This window comes from Periplaneta americana, chromosome 12, assembly GCF_040183065.1.
Source record: "Periplaneta americana isolate PAMFEO1 chromosome 12, P.americana_PAMFEO1_priV1, whole genome shotgun sequence".
NCBI classification, from domain to species: domain Eukaryota; kingdom Metazoa; phylum Arthropoda; class Insecta; order Blattodea; family Blattidae; genus Periplaneta; species Periplaneta americana.
Genome location: NC_091128.1, coordinates 150,967,876 through 150,991,007, shown reverse-complemented (window position 1 = coordinate 150,991,007; position 23,132 = coordinate 150,967,876). Strand labels below are relative to the sequence as shown.

At 35.4% G+C, this 23,132-nt stretch overlaps 2 protein-coding genes across 2 annotated transcripts in view; both read right to left on the bottom strand.

Annotated features, from left to right (window-relative positions):
* Window positions 1-355: 355 nt before the first annotated feature.
* On the bottom strand, window positions 356-4,850 carry LOC138711013 (26S proteasome non-ATPase regulatory subunit 6-like). The gene is made up of 2 exons (XM_069842285.1): window positions 4,716-4,850; window positions 356-1,702 (listed from the first exon to the last, which is right to left on the bottom strand). The coding sequence occupies exon 2, from the start codon at window positions 1,693-1,695 to the stop codon at window positions 466-468; it is 1,230 nt and encodes a 409-aa protein (XP_069698386.1). The 5' UTR covers window positions 1,696-1,702; window positions 4,716-4,850; the 3' UTR covers window positions 356-465.
* Window positions 4,851-9,767: 4,917 nt separating this feature from the next.
* mnd (L-type amino acid transporter minidiscs) overlaps window positions 9,768-23,132 on the bottom strand; it is a 115,273-nt gene continuing 101,908 nt past the window's right edge. The window contains exons 5-9 of the mRNA XM_069842284.1: window positions 21,448-21,571; window positions 20,734-20,934; window positions 18,712-18,861; window positions 10,263-10,440; window positions 9,768-10,116 (exon numbers count right to left, since the gene is read on the bottom strand). Coding sequence (XP_069698385.1) covers window positions 10,052-10,116; window positions 10,263-10,440; window positions 18,712-18,861; window positions 20,734-20,934; window positions 21,448-21,571 — 718 coding nt within the window. The 3' untranslated portion in view covers window positions 9,768-10,051. The remainder of the gene's footprint in view (window positions 10,117-10,262; window positions 10,441-18,711; window positions 18,862-20,733; window positions 20,935-21,447; window positions 21,572-23,132) is intronic.

Here is a 23,132-nt window from a genome sequence, read left to right as displayed (position 1 = left end):
TAAATTTGTAAATGGACATAATGTATTGTACAATCATGTAGTGGACGTAAAAATGTGGACATAAAATTTATGCAATTGGACTAAAATAAAGTGGACATATACTTCATTGGACATATATTTATGGACATAGTGTAATGGACTTTTATGTAATGGACATAATAAAATGGGTATTAAAAGTATGGTCATTATAAAAAGGACCTAACATCTGTGTTTCCTTGCAACAAAAGAAAAAGAAGAAATTTGGTACTAACACAAAACCAATTTCATTAAGAAAATAAAAATCCTTAAAACTAACTTAACATAATGAATACTATTTATTTAACACACAAGTTATAGCTGTAACAGACTTGGCAAATTTATAACAAATATTAATTTATTCACAGACTCACACATAGAACATGTCTTAATACATACCGGGATACAAAAGATATGAACTTTTCAATCAATAAGAAATTAATAGAGTTCCTAGAAGTCCATGATTCTTGTCAGTTTCTTTAGGCGATTAAGTAAATGATCCCCATGCTTGATGGTGTTTTGGTACATGATGTCTCTCTGATAAGTAGCTTCAGGAGCATTTTCAGGAAGTTGAGTACCAGCTTTGTCATCATTCACATAACTATTCGTTACCACTGCACCTGCAACCCGATCTATCTTACACTGAAGCCTTCCTGAAGCTGCAAATTTAGCAACTTCATTTTCAACATATTCCTCAGTGACACCAAAAGCCTCAGCCATGCTCTTAAGACTAAGACTACGATATGCCTGAAGGAGTTGTGAGTAGGCTTTAAGTCTCATTTCGCGAATGTAGTGTCGGTAATGTGGATGTAAAAGATGATCAAGTCTCATAGAAGTTTCAATCATTGCAAGATTCACAAAAAATTCTGAATATCGACCATAATCAAGAGATCTGTAAAAATTTAAGAGATCAGGATACTGTGCATGAAGGGACTGCATCACTGCTCCATTATTCTTCAATTTTTCATTCAGCTCACAGCGAGATAAAGCAATCATGCATGACAGAACTGTGTATCGAATTAAAGTTCCAAAATCCAATAACTCATATGACTCAAAAGTTGGAACAGCATCCAACAGGAGATTCGCTGCTCTACCATAATCTCTATGTCCAAGACTACAAATTGCTTCATAAGCTTTCAATTTGTTTCGTGCACTCCAATCCCCACCGGCACCTCCAGTGCCATCTATCAGTCCAACAGCCTTGTCAATGGCATTTTTCATGCCATCTCTATCACAACCATGAAAGTATGCAATCCTGAACATAGCAAAAACAGCATCTAACCTACAATTTGTGGACAATGACGTATCCTGTGATTTCTCTGTAGCGAGTTTCATTGCTGCCTCCTTATCACCAATAGAAGAGAGATATTCTAGTTTTTCTTGCCATAGTCTCGGCTCTTCCTCATCACGAGATTTTCCAGAATCATTTTCTTTGTCGAATTCTAGGAGTTTCTCTCTATTTGCGGCCTGCATTTTTGCTAATAAGGCATGATCCACATTCCAGTTAAGATCTGCACAAACAGCAGTGTAATATGGAGCCATATTGCCTTCACATATGCCTGCTAACAGTTTCCTTTGCAAGTCACTATCCTTATAGTGATCAGGTAATGTCAGTAGGAATTTCCATTTTGCAAGTTCCATATACGAAGGAGTTTTACCATTGACTTCTGTTTTCAGCATACTGAACCTAAAGGAAAGAAAACAACAGGTAGCTACACACTGGTAAAACACATCCTCAAAAACTCTCATTGTCAGTTCCTACATGAATATATGCAAATTTATGTAGAGTTTGAGGAGTTTAATGAAAATGTAGGAGATGAAATTATAATTCAGGCAGAAATGGAACTGTTAGAAGTAATAATTCAGTCTCTGAAAAATAATAAAGCTAGTGACATTGGTAGAATACCTGCGGAATGACCTGTCCACAAAAGCATGCTTTATTAATTCTTAAAAGAACTGGCCACCCTACACCATTATCTCCTGGCCTAGTTGCCAAATAAGTGGTGCCTTCTTGGTATCACTTGTCAGGTTCAGACCTGTCATCGGACAGTTGACTAAACAAGAATACGTAACCCAAAAAAAATAAAACTATTTGTTTTTGACATCCATGTCAAGACAGGGTTAAGAGATAGGCTAAATAAAATGTAAAATTCAAACTTACCAGTTACGAAATTCTATGTAACTCAAAACCATTTTCATTTCTCATGTGCTAAGCAAATGACTTCACAATTACATAATACGAAAATGTTGCCAACCTCTTGCACAAGAAATACTTCCTACCGCAAATGATCTGCATTATGTTAGTTGATCGAAAATACAATAGCAGTGCTACATCACTCAGTGGCATTCCAATTTTGTCCTGCATAATACGTTGTGCATAATATCCCTGGAATGTTGGAAATTTTCATATTGATATATACATTTTCCCATGTATTGTGGGTCCCTATCACCACGGCATGGCGCATCCTCAGGTTGCGGACAGAGGAGACGGCCTCCAGATATGGGGGGTAGCTGCGAATATATTGAATAAGCAGTCGCGGACAGCCAATAAGGGGTGGTCCTCCAGCTTTGGGGTTGGGCGAAGGGCTAACAACCCATCACCGTAAAAAACAGCTTGTTACGAAACCTAACAATAAGCCTCGGAATGGGACTGATTCTCCGGCACAACCACAGCAAAGGAATAAGGTTATAAGATTTGGTACATGGAACGTAACTAGTCTTTATAGAACAGGAGGGGTAACATTAGTAGCAAAAGAACTCGCTAGATATAGAATAGACTTCGTGGGAGTACAAGAGGTTAGGTTAGATGGAAATGGCATATCACAAATAGGCGATTACTTGTTGTATTATGGGGAAGGAAACATTAATCACCAATTAGGAACGGGATTCTTTGTACATAAAAGATAATATTAAAATGGATTTGAGGGAGGTGGGATATGATGGTAGATACTGGATTAATCTTGCTCAGGATAGGGACCAATGGCGGGCTTATGTGAGGGTGGCAATGGACCTCCGGGTTCCTTAAAAGCCAGTAAGTAAGTATATACATTTTCATAGTCTCTGGTGAGATGTGTACGAATTTTGTTTGTGATAGATATTTATATTATCTATTTATTTGATAGTCCACATGAAACTATAAGGATATAATCCAAAACACATTTTTCTTAGTAGCTTCAGACAAAACAGAAATAATAGTCATTTAAATAAATTCGTTTATATTATTGTCTAGATTTTTTTTCCCCCCACATAGGAGATAGTGCTGAATAATGCAATAGAGATCATATTTTCCCTAAATCTCATTGCTTAGGGCAATATTTTTGAGTTAAAGATTTGCATCAGGTGGAGAAATTCTTGCAAGAAAAGTTTAACAACATAAAACGAATTGTGAAGTCATTTGTTTAACACATGTGAGAAGAAGAACATTACCGGTACTTGGTTTTCAGTCACATAGAATTTCGTAACTGGTAAGTTTGAATTTTATATTCTATTTATCTCTTAGCCCTGTCTTGATATGGCTGTCACATCTGTCACAAAAACAAACAGCTTTATTTATGGGTTATGTAAGTATAAGAATTAATAAAACATGCTTCTGGAGAAGGATCATTCCATGTCAAATCAAGCAAATCATGTACCAGATTTTTATAATACTTAGTTGGCATGAGAGTTGTATCCATGAAGCACATTAAAAATACAACATTTTAAACTTTCTGAGTTAACAACTTTTTTAAATTAATTTTTTAAAATCAGGAGGGGGAAAAAAACAATTTTTCAGTGAACAAGGTGTTACAAAATGTTCAGTATTTGTGAAACTATTAATGCTAGAGAGCTCATCTAGGATTGATTTTAAAGCCTTAATAGACTTTAATTTGATATATAAAACAACGTTCAAAGAAGAGGGGAGAGTGAAATTTGACCCCTTTTCAAAATTTTAAACATTTTTTTTTATTTTAATTTTTTCCATGTTGAAGAGCCACTATTCATGAGGAGGCTGTAAAATTTCATTGTGGGTTAACACTGGGATCAGTCGTGCTCGGTTGCATACTTGGTATAGCACTGGCCTTCTATGTTCGAGGTTGCGGGTTCGATCCCGACCCAGGTCGATGGCATTTAAGTGTGTTTAAATGCGACAGGCTCATGTCAGTAGATTTACTGGCATGTGGGAAAATTTCAGTATACGGATTCCTCACTGACAATTATATCTTACAATACTAAAAAGAGTAGATTTGTCTGCGTTTGTCGAATGCGCATTACCATGCTTGCGAAATGGCACTTCTTCAGTGCCAGTAATTTATTTTGTGCGCACAAGGTTGGAATGTTGAAGTAAGAGGGAAAGGAAGGAATCAGTGTTCTGAAATTTATCCGCATCGTTAAATAAAAAAAAAAAACATTGGGACCATATAATTACAAACTAAGTTTATATCGTGCTGAGTTCTTGCATTGTGGCTGCAGTAAATTTCAAAATGCAAATAGACAAATGCTGATTATTTCGTTTTAACATTTTTAAGCTTTATTTTTTCTTTTGTTATTTACTTTCTCTTTTCTTCCTTATTTCTATGAACTAAAGACTATTTTCTTGTGACCAAAACAAAAATCATACATAACATGTGGTTTATAATAACCTAATTAAGGTTAGCTAAATATTATACTGCAAATAATAAGTAAATCTTAAATCCATCCCACTAATTATTAAATAAAATTACCGTTATCAAGAAGATCTTCCGTGAATAAAGTGTAAAAACCAATTCTTCCAATTTTGAGCAGTATATTGAAGAAAACGACAATAATATATTTTCAACTGTTCAAAATTGTTGTCTGTCACGATTACAGTGTCGCCAACATGATTCTTAAAACACACTATGAAAGTTCAGAAACCGCTAAATTGGTATGTCAATGTAAAGTCAAATTCTATTCCTGATGAGTGTGCTAATAAGTGACCCGCTAAATTTCTATATCAGAGAGGATCAGAGTTTTATCCTCTCAAAACAGTAAACATTTTACCTAAAGTTTACCCGCTAAACACACACACCAAAAAAAAAAAAAAAAAAAAAGCCAGCTCTAGCGAAGAACTGTTGGGTTGGTGACCCTGCGAGATTACAGAATAGCCAACGCACAAGTATATAAAAAAAAAAAGTACTAATTTTTAGTAAAAACAAAAGACACCAGGAGAATCATTATGGGCTGGGGTGAGCCATATACTGTACTTATTTACAAATGCCTTTCTTTATTTTATTTAGTAGGTTATTTTACGACGCTTTATCAACATCTTAGATCATTTAGCGTCTGAATGAGATGAAGGTGATAATGCTGGTGAAATGAGTCCAGGGTCCAGCACCGATAGTTACCCAGCATTTGCTCATATTGGGTTGAGGGAAAACCTCGGAAAAACCTCAACCAAGTAACTTGCCCCAAACGGGAATCGAACCCGGGCCACCTGGTTTCGCGGCCAGACGCGCTAACCATTACTCCACAGGTGTGAACACAAATGGCTTTTAGGGAACCGGAAGGTTCATTACCGCCCTCACCTAAGCCCGCCATCAGTTCTTATCCTGAGCAAGATGAATCCAGTTCCTACCATCCAGGGGCGTATTTTGCGGGCTACCGGCCCAACTGTAATTTCAATGACGAAGTCATCAAAGTATTTTCGTCCCAATCAAGACGTCTGGAATTCGCATATAAATAGGTAAGGAATTTTATTATAGGGATTTTAAAATATATTTTGCGTAATAATAGGGTCAGCGGTAGCCCAGACCCTTAAACCAGTATACGCCACTGCTACCATCATATTCCACCTCCCTTAAATTCATTTTTATATTATCCTCCCATCTATGTCTCGGCCTCCCCAAAGGTCTTTTTCCTCTGGTGTTCCAACTATACTTGTTTTTTTGAAAGATGGGACATGACAGTTAAGCGGCCGAGCTTGGAACTACAGTGCCATGTTGCCAATATGGACAACAACGCTGCCAGCTGATGGTAGCTAGCAATTGTCGTCAAGATGGCTGACGTTAAAACATTCATTGACAATTGACGCGAAGGTAAGAAAACAATAGAAAAATCGACAGAGAATCAAACACGAAACGTGCCAATGCTAATATTGTGTGCACAATAAATTAGCCAAGAGAGCTATTAAGCACTCGCCATATGGAAAATGTAAGTTTGGCAACTCAACCGTTGTTACCATAGCAACAGGCCTGCCACGCTATGTGACATTCAGTTGTTTTTCCGATCGCAACGCTCCTGTCATGTCCCATCTTTCAAAAACCAAGTATAACACTCTATATGCATTTCTGTATGTATTATACCTCTGCCAGTGACTGACAATTGAGTTTCAAGTGATTTATTTTGATTATGGGTGTCAATGTACTAAAAAGCAAAACAAAAGATACTTGGTTGCCTTTCTTCTAATGCTCTGATCACTGCTTGTCTGAGTGTAAGCTGAGTGTTTAGACATATTTTTTCTCTCAGAAGAGTTCAACTTTTTGTTCTCTCTCTTCCTCTTCACCTTAAACTGTGATGTTCCATAGAAGCAGATATGTAATACAAGATCAATACATGTTATCCCTATGCATTTCATTGGTTTTAATGTTTTTTTTTTTTATCTTCATTATGCACCAGTGAGGGTTTGTAAGTGTCAACCCCAAGTAGGGAATGTGAAGGGGAGGAGACTGCCCAGCAAACACAAAATTACATTCCGAATTAGGCTGAGATAGCTAACATGAAGCATTTTCCACTCTTCAGAAAGTGGTGTCTAATCTGGCGCTATTTTTTATTAATCTAATTATTTGAAAGCATGTAATGCATATTTTATGCTCTATACTTGTTTCGGTAGTGATAAGTTAGCTCAGTGGTCTAAATATTGAGGGACTGTTCAATCGGATTGAATTGTAATAGCTCTATGGTGAATATTTATAATTGTACAATAATGAGTAGATATAATAAATAAGTAGTAGTATTATAGAAATGGCAGAAAGAATAGGTATAAGAATTACTAAACATATTTTTTCAAAGATATAAAAGAAGCAAAAAGAATACATTTGAATAAAGAAATTCAGATAATAAAATTAAAACTACTAGTATTTGGGATATTATTAAAAATAAAACTGGTCAACAGCCAAAGAATAAAACAACTACTTTTCGGAAAACGTATTATGTGTCTTTCACGTGTTACATTTTATATTACCTTGTTAACATGTTCCGGCCTGCTATTGGCCATCTTCAGAACTGGTTGTTGCTGGTCTTGGCACCTTTTGTTTTGTTTCTTGTGGGGGTGTGTTTGTGTAGTGTAATGTACAGTCAAGGAGTGTGTACGTTCTGAAATTGAGTTGTGTGTTGGGAATTTCATTTGGATGTGTTTCTGTGTGTCTGTATATTTCGTATTGTTCTAGTGTGTTTAGTTTCTGGCTTTTTGGTTAGATGTGTAGAATTTCCATGTCTGTGTTGATGTCTCTGTAGGTGTGGTTAGCATTTGTAATGTGTTCTGCATATGTGGAATTTATGACATTCAACAACGCTTCATAAATATTTCTGTCTTGTATTAAGTAGTCATACTAAACCTTTGTGATGTACTAGTAGACTATATTGTAAAACTCTTCGTATATATTTCAACTAGACTGTGACTTAATAACTAAGACTTTATAGTATTAAGATTTTTTTTCACATGTTCTATATTCTAGCTGTGAAGTGATGTATGTAATACTATGGAATGTAAATAAATACAATACGATACAGTACAATAACAGTTTCTTCAAAGCGTGTTATAGCCTATGAGTTTAATGTCTTCTTTCCACCCCTAAGTTGGTAAGATGGATGTTACACATCTTGATTACACAACTTTTAACACTGTATCACTTTGGAATATGTATGATAAGAACTTTCTTGTGTTAAATTTTAACGTACCTTGTTAACATGTTTCGACCTATTTTCCGTCATCTTCGGAACTGGTCGTTGTTGGTCTTGGCGCCCCTTGTTTCCTGTGTGGGTGCGTTCGTAGTGTAGAGTCAAAGAATATATGTGTTTTGAAATTGAGTTGTGTGTTGAGAATATCATTGGGGTGTGTTTTCATGTGTCTGTATATTTCATATTGTTCTAGTGTGTTGAGTTTCTGGCTTTTTGGTTGGATGTGCAGTATTTCCATGTCTGTGTTGATTTCTCTGTAGGTGTGGTTGGCATTTGTGATGTGTTCTGCATATGTGGAGGTGTTTTGTATTTTGTTATGGCTGTGATGTGTTCTTTGTAACGTGTTTGAAATGATCTGCCTGTCTGTCCTATGTAGAAGTTGTTGCAGGTGTTATATTTGAGTTTGTATATGCCTGTGTGGTTGTATTTGTTTGTTTGTGTTGTTTGTGTGTTGAGATGTTTTTGTAGAGTGTTATTTGTTCTGTATGCGATGTTGTAGTTTAATTTCTTGAATGAGGTTGCAATTTTATGTGTGTTTTTGTTTTCGTATGTTAGTGTGATGTATCTTTTGTGTTCTTGTGTTTGTGTTGTATTCTTCTGTTTTTTTGTGGTTTTGTTTTGTCTTACGAATTATGTTGTCTATTATGTTAGGCCTGTATCCGTTTTCTTGTGCTATGTATTTGATTGTGTTTAGTTCTCTACTCAACTACTCAACATACCAATGAACCAACAGGATTACAATGAAGAACTAAACACAATCAAATACATAGCACAAGAAAATGGATACAACCCCAACATAATAGACAACATAATACGTAAGACAAAAAAAAACCACAAAAAACAGAAGAATACAACACAAACACAAGAACACAAAAAATACATCACACTAACATACGAAAACAAAAACACACATAAAATTGCAACCTCATTCAAGAAATTAAACTACAACATCGCATACAGAACAAATAACACTCTACAAAAACATCTCAACACACAAACAACACAAACAAACAAATACAAACACACAGGCGTATACAAACTCAAATTTAACACCTGCAACAACTTCTACATAGGACAGACAGGCAGATCATTTCAAACACGTTACAAATAACACATCACAGCCATAACAAAATTACAAAACACCTTCACATATGCAGAACACATCACAAATGCCAACCACACCTACAGAGACATCAACACAGACATGGAAATACTGCACATCCAACCAAAAAGCCAGAAACTCAACACACTAGAACAATATGAAATATACAGACGCACCCCAACAATATTCTCAACACACAACTCAATTTCAAAACGCATACACTCTGACTCTACACTACGAACGCACCCACACAGGAAACAAGAGGCGCCAAGACCAACAACGACCAGTTCCGAAGATGACCGAAAATAGGTCGAAACATGTTCACAAGGTACGTTAAAATTTAACACAAGAAAGTTCTTATTATACACATTCCGAAGATGGATGTGTGTAAAGTGACCAAACAATTCAGTTGTGTGCTTGGTGTAAGAAGGAAAGAATGAAGGAGATGGTAAGGAAATAATTCTGTACACCAGAAGTAAAGGGCACTGTGTGCATTTTGTATGGAATTAAGGTGTTGGCATATTTTTATTTTATTTTTCGCGCTCTTTCCAGTGGTGCAAAGCATTATCTTCAACACATAAAGCAATTTAGCCAGTTGGAAAGAACACTACGTACCATTCAGGTACAGAGCACTTCATTCAGTTCTCCAGCAAAATTCAATACACCTCCGGTGTACAGAAATAAGAGAAGTAATTCTTCAAGCAGAGTTCATAAATTCAGATATAAACACTACTTGAATAAATATGAAGAAATCTACTTGGTTTACAATAATTTATATCATAATTTCATTAAAAAAACATCAGAGACAAAGCCCTATGCTAAAGAGTCTTCTTTGATGTTCATTTATTATGACATGAAACACTAGCACTGCAGCTGCCTCCTTTTATTTTGGCGAAATATATTTTTAAGCCGTAATATCATAAGATGTCACAACAATCACGCTTCTTATTATTATGCCACATTTAATCAAACATAAATATACAAGTTCCATAAATAGTCTCACTGTCACTCAGTAATTCGCACCTAGCCATACGTTTTTAATTAATCCTTCTTCCCATCTTCTAAGACGCACATGAACATTTTTGCACAGGCCAGGTTGAAATTATCTATAACAACAAATATAAAACAAAATCTAAAGTATTATACATATACAATTCACTTAAATATAATATTAATGTCGTACTACTGATGTTGCATTTTATTTGGATATTAATTCATTATCATATAAAAGAAAACAATGAAAAAAACTTACCTGAGGTTCTAACAAGCCAAAGTGGCTTGTTCTTCCAGTAGATGAAAATGAGATACATAGGAATACCGGATACAATAAGTATCAGCCCAATGCCAACTTCCCATGGGCTTACATAGAATGGCAGCGTAACCAGAAATACGCAGATAATAAAGAAGATGATTGGAAATATTATATTTACCTGCACAAAAATTAATGTAATTAACAACTCAATTACCGGTATTGCTACATCACACAGGAATTCTATCTATTCCATGTTGAATCTTTCGTACACTACTTTTAACACTTGAATATAAATAATTTATTAAATGGCGATCTTACTCGTGTTAATTCTATAAGTATGTGCACCTTACAGCTATTTCGGTGCTTCTTCACACCATCCTCAGAGCCCACTAGATCTCGGCGTCATCTCGAACTTCGCTGCCTGTTGTGTGGGTGCGTTCGATTGTTGAAAAGTGTTGAAATGTGGTGTCAAATTGAGGGGCATTTTCACAAAACTCGTTATCTACATTTTTTTCGATTTTGAGGTTTTAGCATATCCTTATGTTTTTGGGTCAGGAGAATCCAATGGTGCTATCAGAATTAAGCTGAAGTTGGTAAGTATATCAGTAAATTGATCTTGAAATAAAAGAGATTTTTCAAAACTCGGTATCTATACTTGTTTTTTTGAAAGATGGGACATGACAGGAGCGTTGCGTTCGGAAAAACAACTGAATGTCACATAGAGTGGTAGGCCTGTTGCTATGGTAACAACAGTCGAGTTGCCAAACTTACCGTTCCCACATGGCGAATGCTTAATAGCTCTCTTGGTGACATTTATTGTGCACACAATGTTAGCATTGGTACGTTTCGTGTTTGATTCTCTGTCGATTTTTGTATTCTTTTCTTACCTTCGCGTCAATTGTCAATGAATGTTTTAACGTCAGTCATCTTAACGTCAATTGCTAGCTTTCATCAGCTGGCAGCATGGTAGTCCATATTGGCAACATAGCACTGTAGTTCCAAGCTCGGCCGCTAAACTGTCATGTCCCATCTTTCAAAAAAATAAGTATACAGTTGTGTATTTTAGAAAAGAGTTGTCTTGAAAACAAGAAGATTTTGTAGATAACGAGTTTTGTGAAAACGCCCCTCACTCAACACACAGATCAATTTCAGAACACACACACTAAAACACACCCTGATCAAATTCTCAACACACATATCAATTTCAGAATACACATACTATTTGACACCACATTTCAACACTTTTCAACAATCTAACACACCCACACAACAGGCAGCGAAGTTCGAGATGACGCCAAGATCTAGTAGGCTCTGAGGATGGTGTGAAGAAGCACCGAAACAGCTGTAAGCCGCACATTCTTACACAATTAACACGAGTAAGATCGCCATTTAATCAATTATCAATCTATTCAAAATGCCATGTTGATAGAATCTACAATATATTCACTGTTATTTGCCTTAAAGCTTAAGGATTTTAAGTTCTATCACATACCATTAGCTGAAATTCTATTATACAGACCCAGAAACAAAATTTGGGCCTCTTGAATTTACTTACTGAGCATGTGCAATATTTTGTTACTGGAACTTGGAAAGTTCAGATGGCCCACATTTTGTTTCTGGGTCTGTACATGACCCTCAGTTAAGGCCAATCAGAACTTCTCTTCCATTTCACCATAAATCAATTTAAGGTACAAAGTATTCGTACAATATAATAAAATTATAACATTCAATGAGATTTGCATGAACAAGCACTGCTCCAACATGAGAAAATGTTACGACTGCCAAATTCTAAATGGACAGAAAAGAACCTTCCTTCCTCAATCCTTAAAGCTCATAGTAGTTTCCTAGAAAAGGTAACACAGATTAAATCCAAATTGAACATTCCTAACACCAGAGAAAATTTACTCATAAGAGAAAATCCATTGGAATTATTGCAACCTACCTTCAGTTTGGAATTAACAGAGGAAATAAGTAAATCAGACACACCAAAAGAAATACAAAAACTTCTAGCACTGGAAACGATCAATATTAGATACCCTACAGAAGAATGGCTACACATATATACCGATGGATCCAACACAGAAAACCTTACTGGAGCTGGGGTTACATGTACACATTTTTCTTTTTATCATTCTGTTGGCAGAGACACAACAAATTATGATGGTGAAATAGAGGCTATACACATTGCTCTCCGACAATTATTAAATCTTCCCTTAAATAAATATAACAAGACAGTAATTCCTTCAGATTCTAAAGCTGCAATTCAGGGAATATGTTCAAATGCTACAAAGAAGTCAACAAAAATAAGAGAATGCTACAAAATGTTAACACAACTCCAAAAAGTTAATAAGATTGTCCATCTCCAATGGATTCCAGCACACTGTGGCGTCATGGGGAATGAAACCGCAGACACACTTGCAAAGAAAGGCACAACAATAAAACAAAAGCCTAAATTTAATTTCTCATATTCCTCAATAAAACGCTTGATCACTACAAAATTTTCTCATTCATACCTACAAGAAATAGAGTCAAATGCTAAAGACAAAAAATGGATTACACTACTTTCCAACCCAGATATAATCCCCCAGAGACCAAGGAAAACAGCAGTTGCAGCCTTCAGACTATTGACAAATCATGACTGTCTAGCAAGTCATCTCTACAGAATAGGTATCTCAGCTTCACCAATATGTGTCCTGTGTAATGATCCAGCAGAAATGAATGAAGATCACTTGAAGACCTGTGAAGCATTAAGATCAGAAGAAACTACAGTTCAAAAGTATTGGAAAGCACGACTGCTAATGGCTTCATTGCCAGATGCAAGGCACTAGACAACAACAACAACATTCAATGAGATTAGCTATATGATACATGCTACTGTTGATAGTGAAAAATGTAACATAGTACGATTTGAAAACTTAGCCACCTTGTAATGTAGAATATACAATATTACAGAAAAATATAGATCATTCGTTACCTCGTGAAACCAAATGCTTGCATGCACTGTAACATAGTAAGAAACTTATGGTGGAGGTAAGTGAGCTCGCTAGCTATGAGTAGAATCGTAGGAAGGGAGGAAAGCTCCTCAGTCCACTTTCTTCTGTCCCTGACGCGCAGGTAGGTTTCATGGGATAACAAATGGCCTATAATATATAGACAGTTAATCAAACAATATTATAAATAAGAATCTTAAGCTAAATCCTTAAGGGGCAAAAGAAAATACTAAATTAATAAGGAACACTAGCTTACATACAGGCATAAGTATAATAAACATGTTAAATAAATTAAATATATTAAATATAGAATATAATCTAAATTTAACAGAATAAATACTGAAATCAGAAGTAAACACTGAAATACTAAAACAATTGTCTTTAGAGACAATTAACATTAGGTACCCTCCACAAAACTGGCTTCATTTATACACTGACGGATCCTTGATCTCCAGAGAACAAGGTGCCGGTGCAGGTGTTACGTGCTGTCTCTTCTCACTTTATAGATCTCTTGGGTTTGGAACAACAAGTTTTGATGGAGAAATCATTGCAATAAGTGAAAGTCTCAGGAATCTTCTATGCCACATCAATAAATTTAAGAATGCAGTTATATTGTCAGACTCCAAAGCAGCTATTCTATCAATAGTCTCTAAACACACACCTTTATCTCAAACAGCAGAAATAACTAAAATGCTCTCTCAATTAATATCACTCAATAAAAGAATTGTATTCCAATGGATACCATCCCATTGTGGAATCCTGGGAAACGAGAATGCGGATGCTTTAGCAAAGAAGGGCAGCACTGCTACTTACAGACCTGTTACTAAATCTATGTATTACTCTGTGAAAAGATTTATTAAATCTACATACTTAGACTTCAACAAACAAAATTTGATAACACAATCTCAAGGGAAAAAATGGAACTCTCTGCATCATAATCCACAGTTAATTCCCGATTTACCACGAAAATCGTCTGTAGCTGCATTTAGATTGGCAACAGGCCATGATTGTTTGCCCAAACACCTGCATAGAATTGGAATATATCAGTACCCTAACTGACCATTGTGCAACTCAAACCAAGAAATGGATTCGGAACACCTCAAAATCTGTGCTTCAGTGGCTGGCCATGATAATATCTTTGAAAAATATTGGAGTGCAAGAGGTCAAATGACTTTATTGTCAAACGCCTGGCATTAGAAAACAACAACATAATAAACATGTCTAGCTCCTATCTAATAACAACTTACTAGGTTTATTCTAAAATGTCAGTAGGATCCGACAGTCTCTGATCTTGTGCGCGAGAGAATTCCAAAGTTGGGGGAGTGCAACATTAAATGTTGAAGAATATGCAAAAGTTCTATGTTGGAGGATTAGAAGTAGACCTAAATCACCTGCTCTTTAGATTGACAATCTTTAGAAGTGTGAAGCATGATGCTGAGAAGTAGAGGAATGTAGTATTTTGAATAATAGTGATAGACCATTTAGCTGACGGCACTCCTTTAGGCGCAACAATAATAGCATGTGAAAGCATGGTGTGAAATGGTCTCGCCAGAGAGTATTATAGACAAGATGCACACAAACATTGTATACATTGTGTGAGAGAGTTGTTTAGCATGCAGAGAACGTCACAATAGTCCAAGTAAGGCATCACAAGTGCATTTACTAAGCGTATTTTGAGGGCAGCTGTGAGGATGTCATTTAAGAGCCTATGTGAGTGGAGTATCGAAAACACTTTTTTTTTTTGCATGATCATGTATTTTGTTGTATTTACAGCTACTGGTTCCTTGAAAGGTGGAATTTCGACACAGAAACTTGTTGCTAGGGAAACCGTTCTTCATAACATAAAACTATACCGAAATAGACCCATTACAGTGCACTTATTGTTACTTAGTTACCATTACAGTGCAGTTTTGCGAAGGCTTTGGAATAATATTGCTCTAAATTTTCAATGAAAAATATATTGTATTTGCAATTTTTTAAATATGATTGTGCAAAAAATGTTGTACAATACACGTTTGTTAAGTGCATTACAAAATCTCCGAAATTAAAAAAAGCACTTTCCAACTTTGTACCGTAATATACTATTTTGTGATTTGTGTAACCTGTACTTTTCAATTCAGATTTATATCCATGTTGACTCCTAAATTTATAACCGAGTCATTATATTTTACAATGTCCCATTTATTATTACATTAGGAATTCTTTCAATCTACAGCGAACTTAACAAGCTCTGGTGCCCCATTATGACAGCCTGAGTTTTGTCTGTGTTAAGTCCATATGCTTTTGTCCATAAAAACACTGCTGCCAAGTCGTCATTCAATTTGTCTGTCGCCTGCTTCAGGTCAGTTTTCATTGTGTGTACGTATACGGAAGGTCCTATGTAGACTGGTCCCACTCCAACCTCTACCTCACAAAGTCTGTAGTCGGGTGGCAAGCAGTCATATGCTAGTGTATGACCAGTTCTGTGCACACTTCCCTACAAAAACTGGTTCCACTCCACCCCTTGCCACTTGGCTTCCTCGGGACAGGTGCTTCGCAGTACCGTCATTAAGGGGAGAGGATGGTATTTTTTAAAACTTTTTTCCTATTTGGTGTAAAATATTAATTTTTTGTATGTAGAGAGCTCATAGCTGTAGCAACTCAGATTTGAAAAAAAAAAAATACTCCATGCAGGATTGTACTAAAACCGATATATCTAAACCGCTTTTAAAGATAGATTCAAACAGTTTTGTGCAATATATTTGCAAAAGCATGTTCTACAAACTGTATGTAACAGAATTTTTATATTCGTCCCTACGTTTGTAAAATAAACAATTAAAATTTAATAACACTTTTCTGATTTCCTTTCTTGCAAACTAACGGACGTATTTTAAAAATGAAATCAATTAACAAAATTGTGTTACAGAGAAAAGTTTCCTAATAGTCTAAAGAATGTGTGTTCTAAATTTCATGCATGTATCTTTAATAGTTCAGAAATTATATCCATTTCTGTCTGGCAATGTAGCAAAAAAATGAAGTTACTGGAAACTGATAAAAGGGGGCGTGTGATTTAAAAATCTACAGCGCAGGAAGTTTAAAAATGACGTCTCAACATCCGATAAGGGCACAAATACCCACAAAATGTTATGCAATATATTCGACACATATCAAAGAGTTACTTTAAAGAAAAAAAAAAATTTTTTTTTTTTTAATTTAATTTACCGGAAACAACAATAAAAGTGGGCGAGTGATGTAAAAATCCATAATGCAGGAAGTTTAAAAATGGCGACTCAACATCCGATAAGGGCACAATTACTCACAAAATGTTATGCTATGCATTCTACATATATCACAGAGTATTTTAAAGAAAAAAAAAATTTTTTTTTTTTTAATTTACTCATTTTTCACCATAAAATACCATCCTCTCCCCTTAAGCCAATGGAACATACTACCTGGAACTGGTCTGCATGGGAACTCTCTGTACAATTGAAGGTCGCCAGCGATTAGGTGTCATTTGTAAAATTATATAGAGCTAGCAATATTATTAATGTATATCATAAAAGCAAATACAGTAGAAGTTCGATTTTACATCTCCAGAATTTATGCTTTCCCGCCATTTACACAATTATTTTTTGGTCCCTTCAATTTTGGTATGTTCATAATGTAATAAACACCACGCATTTATGTTAGTGTAATTTCAAGTTTTCCACCATTTACACTGCTGTATGAGAACAACAGTAAGGTATGGAAGACTTCAGAGTTATTTTTGCACAGCAAATAACTATCCTCATGCAAAAGTAGGGACACAATATGAAGATTATCTTTTTGTGCAGTAATGTCCTGCCATCCACAGACCTTGCATCTATTCAATCAGTCTTCTTAATGTATCCAGCTGTTTGCTGACAACATAAAGTCCACTATAATCCACTGTAGTCTATTCAGTTTTTGTTTTTCATGATAAATGAGGGGTATTTTGATCGGTGTTCATTATAGATGCCTGTTGCTAGTAGCCAGAGTTGGGGTGTAGCCAATATATACTGCAGGCCTGTGTCTTCTGCAACTGGTACTGATGATTGTAATTTACTTCTTTTGTGGTTTATGGATGGACAGTATTGAAGAATGTATTTCAGATCTTCATAATGATTATTACACCAGAGACAAGTAGGATTATTAGAAATGTGAAATCGGTGTAGGTACAATTGTGTGACAATGTGACCTGTTCTGGCTCTTGTTAAAAATGTTTGAACATGTCTGGGCAAGTTTTTGTATATTTCCAGGTAATTTGGTTTCTTTTGTACAGACTGTAAAATTTTTCCTTTGTCAGAAGAGAGCCAATTGTTGATCCATAGGTTTACAAAATGAGACTTTACTGAAGCAAAAGCATTGGCTAGAGATATCACTTGAAGAGGTCTTGGTTGCAATATGTTATCTGTTTTGCAATATTATCAACTTTCTTGTTTCCAGATATACCACAATAGCTAGGTATCCATTGAAATGTTATTTCCTTTTGGAGTTTTTTTAGTTTACTTAGTTGTTTCTAAATTTGAATAATTCTATGTGCGTATAGGTTTGATACATATTTAATTATATTAAATATAGCCCCCTTGGAGTCGGTAGGTATGCAAATAGATTTTTCAGAAATTTGAGTAACACGCTGAAGAGCAACATCAATAGGTAGCAATTCAGTGTCAAGACTGGAGGAGGCTGAACATGGTATGAAATAACTTTCTTGATATTTTGGAATATAATACCCTGCTCCTGATGTCCCATTATTAGATTTAGAGATCCATCTGTATAAATTTGAAGATGATCCTTGTATGTGCTGCAGAGTGTTCCATGGTATCTAACTTGAGAATGTATGGAGGGTCATTTTTGGAATGATTTCCTGGAATTTGTATGCTATGTTCTGGAATCACCCATTTCCATGGAGGAATTTCGTTCACAACTGGAGTTTCAGCAATGAGTGTGTCTGTGATATAGATTGGTATTTCTTCTTTGTTTATTTCATAGAAATTACCTTGCATCTAAGAAATGTACAATTTGAGTATTTGCCAGCCAACTGCACAAGCAGAATGTAGCCCTTGAATTTGGGCATTATTCATGCCTTTGAGACACATTATTATAAAATTCTAACGTTAAAGGCTCTAACTTTTGTGGAGTGTGACAAAGATACTAGAGACATGAAGATATCTATATTAGATGCCCTCTGTTTTATAGCAAAAACACTAAGCGATGAAAAACAATAAAATATTAAATATAGGAAGGAGTGAAAGAAATGCTTGTGGAAGAAGAATTGGTAATACTTGAAAATGCAGAATGGGAAAACCTTCAGCCAAATGAATCATTTTCAGAATTCATATTTGTATATAATGATGTTCTGACTACTGAAAAATATTCCACATTCAGGACATATTATAGGTTTTTATATTTCCTTTCTTCTACTGATTCGTGTTATTTATATTAGGCATAACTATGCTTACCTTTATTGGTCGCACAGCATGAGGCTTTTTATACCGTAGCCAAAGTAATCCTGATACTGAGAGTGTTGTGAAAAGAGCTTCTACAAAGCTGAGATAGTTTATGAGCACGTACACATCCTTGATAATTAGCAATACCAAGGTGATGAAACACTGTAAAATGTGAACATGTAAATGTTATTTATTTTAAATAATAATTGAAACACATGAGAAATTAAATATAAGTAAATAATGTGACTTACAGTACTCATAAAATTCAACAAATTCTTCTCAAGAGTAAATAAAACATTTATGACGTGGTAGTGATAAGTTCTTAGCCTAAGAACTAAGTTTATCTCAAAATAAATTTTTCATTTTTTTATTACGATCACCTATTACCTCTATACACTTAGCACAACAGTTATAAAGCAATTCTAAGAGAGACACAAACACAAATACACACAAACACACACAAAAAAACACATACACGTGTTCTGCTCATGGGCAGGTCGTGCACTGCAAACCAGCGTTCTCCAATCTTTCCTATTTTCTGCATTCCTCTTAATCTCCACATAGGATCCACATATTTTAATGTCGTTTATCATTTGATATCTTCTTCCGCCCCGAACTCTACTCCCATTCACCATTCCTTTCAGTGCATCCTTCAGTAGGCAGTTTCTTCTCAGCCAGTAACTCAACTAATTCCTTTTTCTCTTTCTGATCACTTTCAGCAACATTCTTTCTTCACTCACTCCTTTCAACACAACTTCATTTCTTATTCTCTCTGTCCACTTCACAAGCTCCAATCTTCTCCATGTCCATGTTTCTACTCCATACAATGCCACACTCCACATAAAGCACTTCACTAGTCTCTTCCTTAGTTCTTTTTCCAGAAGTCCGCACAAGATGCTCCTTTTTCTATTAAAAACTTCCTTTGCTATTGCTATTCTCCTTTTCATTTCCCGGCTGCAGCTCATGTTATTGCTTATAGTAGTACATCCCAAGTATTTGAAGCTGTTCACTTGCTCTACTTCCTCATTTAGAATTCGCAAGTTTACCTTCCTTATTTTTCTTGCGACAACCATGGTCTTCTTCTTGTTTGCATTTATCTTCATTCCATACTGCTCACAGCTGTCATTTAGCTCCAGTAGCATATCCCTTAGTATCATCTCCTCTTCTGCTAACAACGCCATAAACATTAGTAAATCTTATGCACTTTATTATTCTTCCTCCTACTTTTACTCCTCCCATGTTCTGAAAACAGTTCTTCACCAAATGCTCCAAATAGATATTGAACAGGGTAGATGATAAAGGGCACCCTTGTCGTACTCCTCTCCCTATTTCACTTCCTTCAGACATTTCTTCTCCTATCCTTACTTTGACTCGTTGTTTCATATATAGGTTACTGAACAGCCTTCTGTCTTTCCAATCCACACTTATTTTCTTCAGGATGTCCAACAGTTTGTTCCAATCCACTCTGTCAAACGTCTTTTCCAGGTTCACAAATACTATATATACTTCTTTATTCTTCTGTAGGTATCTTTCGTCGATTGTTCGTACTGGTAGTAGTCCAATTGCATCTCTTATACCTTTTCCTTTTCTGAAGCCAAACTGCTCTTCTTCCAACTGTCTTTCCATCTTAGAATATAAACGTCGATTCAGTAGTATTCGCAGGAGAATCTTCACTGAGTGTTTGCAGTTTTTCTTGGGAAAGATAAATGCGATAGCTTCCTGTTGCTTTCCACACACCACACTCTCTTTCGCATCTTAGAAGCTCGCAGAGGGCCCCAGCGTGGAGATGAGGAGAGTGGATTTGACTAACTGGGCCCTCCAGACTTTACTCTATAGGTACTCATGGCCTTCAGAGTCATTCTGGAAATGGAGGCTAAGAAAAATTCTTGTTCTCTATATTAAACTCCAGCACATAGATAGGTACATCTACGAAGTGGTTTAACACCTTCAATATTTCTTTCACATTATTATTACTTTTTTTTCTTACTCAAGAAAATTCATAATTAAATGTGATTTGATAGTTTGAGAGCTTACCAGGAATACTAATGAAGGTACAGGTGTGAACTTATCAACATTGATAAGCGCAATAGCCTTAGGTAAGTGCCCTTGACGAGCTCCAACAAAGAACAGGCGTGATGATGCAAATATTGCTCCATTGAGGGCTCCAAATGTTGAGCACGCAACAAAGAATGGCATAATCCATGACATTACTCCAAGTAACTTGTCTCCGAAAGTCTGAAAATAATAAGTTACAATGAAGAGAACAACATATATTTACACCTTATATCATAATGTTAAATTGTTATTTTACGATGAAAATTTTTCGAGTAAATAAAATTGTAGTAGTAGCAGTAGTCTCTATTGTGTAGACTCTTGCATAGCTTCCATTCACCTTCTCGCATTTCAGTATAATTCTGGTGTTGAGTTCAGATGGGATGACCTCAGATGTGGGCATGTGTGAAGATGATCCATGTCCATAACTGAGTCTTCTTTATTACGAAGAACACATTTTGGTGATTTAAAAATTTAAATAAAATTGTTCAGATCTATAATTTTATATATAATCAATTACTGAAGACATAATAGGACTTTAGACTAAAAATCAATGAAGAAGTATTTCGAATTTTATTAAATACATACCAGGCACACCTATCTTTACTTCAATAAAGTGTGAAGAAATATTGGAAACCAAAAGAGCAGTATTCATAACTAATAAGAAAAACAATAATTACAATGACGCATACTTACAACAGCAACAGCATCAGATGCCAACAACTCATCCTTTGTAAGCACAACAAAGTACGCAATGTTTGTTAGCACATATATAATTGTTACCATAGGCATAGATATCCAAATAGCTCTTGGCAAATTTCTGAAACATGATTACATACAATTAATCAGTGCTAATAAAATAAGTCTCAGCAAAGAAACATAGGCTACACCACACACTACTCTATATTAAACTGTATTAAAATTGTTACACGGCAAACATAATATACATGCAAATATAGAGCTACACAATAATATATGATTAGGTTAAATGAAAAATCTTCCATAGTACACAGCATATAAACTGGGAGAATTACTTAGGGGAGAGTTGGTCAAAACGGGATACTTAACACGGAATCTGGTATATTTCCTATTAAAGTGATAGGAAACAATTCAATTTTTACTTATGAATCCACTATTCTATGTACTTTCATAATACATTTTGATTTTCACTTCTAATGATATAGCTAAAGTGGAAAAACAATTTTCTTGGAAAGTGCGCAAGTATCCTGTTGGGTAAAACAGGATACTTATTTAAAATAAAGCAAATATTGTTAAGGAACTGAAAAAATGTATGTGTTTTTATTAAAATGCATAATAAACACACCAAAAAAAGTTTTGCATCACCTGTCAACGAGACCTTCAATAAAAGATAAAAAGAAGGAAAGCTAAGGAATGAAAATGCATTTATTTTTAACAGTTGTTGAAAAAAAAAAAAAAAATAACAGTTGTTGACAAAATTATAGCAATGGTGTGGATGGCCAAATGGAAATTGAGTATTGGCTGGAGTACCAAATCTCTATCCTAGCAACTTCAATAGAGTGTAGTGCTTCCTCTTGCATTGATAATGCTTGGACTCTTCATGGCATACTGCCTACCACCACATTTATCAACTGTTGATCCATTGATGTATTAGTAGTACTAAAATATGTATGTGGGCTTAAATGAAGAATATCAAATTATTATACATAAAGTCTATCCTGTTTGTTGACATTGATTCATAGTCCTAGTGCAGAATTTTTCATTTACAAAAGTTACAGTAGAATTATTCGCAGTCTTCAGATTCTATACTACTGCACGCCTGATGAGCCCATTCTTGGCATTGAGTACACTTATTTCATCATCCCTCTTCAGATTTTGAATTAGAGAAGAGGTGATTACAATAAATGCACGCCTCGTTGTTGTCTTCATCCTCTTCTTCCTAACTACTGTCATTGTTGGTTGTCATAGCGATAACATATTCAATTCAGCATTTAAAGTGAAATCCCACATATGCAATGCATTTAACGGGATACTATCCCGTTTTGCCAAACCATAGGGTATCCTGTTTTGTCCGACTAGGAGTTGTAAAGAAAAACATGGCGTCACAACAAAACGGTAAAAGCTACAGCGGTTTTCTTTACAAAGAATTAAAGACTAATAATGTGTTATTTATATAAGAGACTTACCTCTTCAACTCTGCAAATTTAATCCCAGAATGTGCCAATTAAAATCAGTCGAAACAATTTAGTTAAGCAGCTGATTTTAAACTTTTCTCTACACAACAAAAATTAACGTGTTCGTTCTGCATGTGAGCACTGCATAATGTCCCCTTCTAATCTAAGAACAAAGTCCTCGCATCATTGGGTAAGTTGCAGCACTTTCCAACGAAATAAGTCGGGTAT

Coding starts and splice junctions, on each gene's coding strand:
- LOC138711013 (XM_069842285.1), bottom strand. CDS start 1,695: ATGCTGAAAACAGAAGTCAATGGTAAAACTCCTTCGTATATGGAACTT.